We start from the raw sequence: 3,190 nt of genomic DNA, 5'->3' as shown, positions 1-3,190 counted from the left end.
CCACACAAGCAATGCACTCCATGCTTTTTCTTCAAACCTATCCTAGAAACGTTTGTATTCTCCTCACTTGTATTTTCTTCCCATTTCCCTATTCCTAGCTTCACTCCATGCATACACCCACTTTCACTATAGTTGCACTCTTCATCATCCTCATCCATGTCCCACCTTCCCTCTCATCACACCCACATGCCGACATCGGCTTCTCGGCCCGCCTCATCCATCGTGACTCCCCACTTTCCCCCTTCTACAACCCAAACACCATATCTCTCCATGACCGCACCATGGCCGCACACCGCCGCTCCGACTCCCGACTCCACTATTTCCAATCACGTCAATCAAGATCATCATCAATCAATGTCCCAAACGCCCCTCTTCGGCCCACTTTAGGTGAGTATGTGATGAGCTTCTATATGGGCACACCCCCAATTAAGAGGTGGGCCATCATCGACTCAGGCAGCTCGTTGTTGTGGGTTCAATGTGAGCCTTGCGTAGAATGTTATGAAATGAATCAGCCCCTATTCGACCCTTCCAAGTCAGTGACGTTCGACAAGGTTACCTGCAGCAATATCTTTTGTAAGGTCGAGTACACCGCCTCGTGCAAGCCCAACACTAATGTCTGCATATTCAAGGAGACATTTGGGGATGGTGCAGTGACGGAAGGCGACGCTGCTTATGAGACATTCATCTTGGAGGATACTAACGGTCCCAACATTACGCTTGAAAGCATCATCTTCGGTTGTGGCCATGAAATTACCGGAGCCTACGACGAAGATGAGGCCGGTTTGGTGGGCCTCAGCAGGGATCCGTATTCGTTTGTTAGGCAGATAGGGGCCCTTAAATTCTCCTATTGCTTGGTTCCGTTCTATTATTTGAAAACCTGGAGCAAGATCCTTTTTGGAAAGCAAGCTCAACTTACAGGCAATTTTACACAGATGTTAAAGGTAATGCTTTGTATCAAGATTTTTTTTTTTTTGTCACGTTAAACCCTAGACCATGCACATCATGCATGTTAACTTATACATGTATGCAATTCCACACGTGTGTAAGCTATATACATTCACACGCGGTCACAGGTGCTGTGAAACATGAGTGAGATATGAGTTTTCATGCGAGGTTGGAAATAATGCTTACATCTTCTACCTAAAAATACTGCATTTTTATTAACTAGTGAGCGAGGTAACGGCGGTGTGATCCACCTAAGGTCTAAAATTGCTCATTTTTATTCCAAAAAACTAAGAGTGTAGCTGTGCCGATGGAAAGCTTAGATCCCACATAAGTGTCACGTTGTAACACGTGCTCATGTGTTTGATTGTGTATGACTCCCTGTTGTGTAAACATCTGTTTTGGGTACCCATTTCCTAACCAACCATGGAAAATGTAGGTTGTGTCTGGCAAATGAAGAAGTGCTACCTGTGCATGTATAGGCACAGGACCTATAGTGAATATTTCTAGCACGAAATGAAGATTTTATGCTTATACTGAGTTCCCATTATATATGTGCATGCATGGAGCTTTTTCATTGGCACCGCATCCTATCCCAGCAGGACTTCATAAGTGAGGTTTTGTAGGGTCATCTTGATATATATATTTTATCCATGCCGTTCATCATTTTAAAGAATGAGCACAAGAAGAAGGTAGATCTAGGTTTAAAGTGGGCCACACCACAGGAAACGATGAGGATTAAATGTGTACAAGTGAAAACTTATTGGGGGCACAGAAGTTTTTTATCAAGCTGAACTTTGTGTTTTCCCTTCATCCAAATGTATGTGATCTTATGAACACGTTGGATGGCAAATAAACATCATGGTGGGCCCTAAGAAGGTTTCAAATGGTGGCATCATTATCACAACTGCTGCTTGTGGTGTGGCTCATTTGATCCTTGGATCTATCTCCTTTTTGAACTCATTCCTAATTAAATCAGTCTGTTAAAATGGATGGATCGTGTGGATAAAACACGTACATCAAGGTGGGGCCCACAGAGCCCTTGCCACGACCAAGTCCATCCTCTCAGTTACACCCAAGTGGGGTGCTGAAGTGAGCATTTTCTGAGGTTCCTATTTAATTCCTTACATTCTTTGTTGAGCATATGCCCCATCAGGATAGATTGTTGGATTAGGCTCGACATCTGACTCCATGGTTAGGATCATCCTATCAATGTGGCTTTTGAGCTAAATGCCCCACAAAAGTGGGGCCATTAAGAAATCATGGAAAACATCATTTTCACCATTGAATCTTTTGATCAACAGGTTAAGGGCCAAGAAGAGTTTTACCATGTCAGTCTTGACGGCATCAGCGTCGGGAATAACCGGCTACCAATCAAAGAAGGACTATTCCATGCCAATGAGAAGGGTGAGGGAGGATTCATAGTCGACTCGGGCACAACATACACACTCCTCTTCAAGGAAGGTCTCGACGCCTTAATCAGTGCATTGGATGATGAAATATTTCTAGACCCAGCTGAGGACCCCTACGGAAGACTTCATTTGTGCTACTATGTAAATTCGATCAATGACTTTGAGGTCACACCAGACATAACATTTCATTTCACCGGAGCCGATGTAGTTCTACCCAAGATAGGGACCTACACAGAGGTAGATCGCGGCATATATTGCCTGGCCATGAAGCCGACCACTGACGTTTCGATCTTAGGAAATCTAGCACAGCAAAATCGCATTGTGGGCTATGACCTTGATAAGGAATTGGTTGCTTTTGCCAAGGCCGACTGTGCCAGATTCTAGTGTTTGCACCATATATAGTTCAAAAACTTGAAAATTCAACTCGACTTGACCCAATATCTTGCCGAGTTGGGTTGAGTCAAAGACTCGGACGAGTCTTTACTTGACTGGAATCGATGTTTAATGCTTAAATGATTTATTATTTAAAAATATTTTTAAAAGTTGTAGGGAAATGCTGAAGTGATCTTATAGCAATATAAATTATAATGCTCCTAATTGCATTCATTTATTTTGGGCCACTTGGACTATCCAATCCATTGATATAGTTTGTTCACTAGGTCCAATAATTTGAAAAATATTAACCATTTTATCAATGATCTTTAATATAGACAGTCAAGATCATTCAAACAAAAATAGGTCTATTCAACAATTTGGTCCATCTATTTGTTAGAGACAATCATAGATTGCTGTAAACGATCACTCTTATTAGGCAACTGTATCCATCCCATGTCTTG

The 3,190-nt window shown here is 42.4% G+C and overlaps 1 protein-coding gene across 1 annotated transcript; it reads left to right on the top strand.

The window, feature by feature from the left end:
- The first annotated feature begins 503 nt into the window (after positions 1-503).
- On the top strand, positions 504-2,738 carry LOC131230442 (aspartic proteinase CDR1-like). Its single transcript, XM_058226369.1, has 2 exons — positions 504-941; positions 2,247-2,738. The coding sequence occupies exons 1-2, from the start codon at positions 504-506 to the stop codon at positions 2,736-2,738; spliced, it is 930 nt and encodes a 309-aa protein (XP_058082352.1).
- The last annotated feature ends 452 nt before the right edge of the window (positions 2,739-3,190 follow it).

Source organism: Magnolia sinica, chromosome 17, assembly GCF_029962835.1.
Source record: "Magnolia sinica isolate HGM2019 chromosome 17, MsV1, whole genome shotgun sequence".
NCBI lineage: Eukaryota > Viridiplantae > Streptophyta > Magnoliopsida > Magnoliales > Magnoliaceae > Magnolia > Magnolia sinica.
The sequence above is the reverse complement of the archived record's forward strand: the minus strand, read 5'-3'. Positions and strand labels throughout refer to the sequence as shown.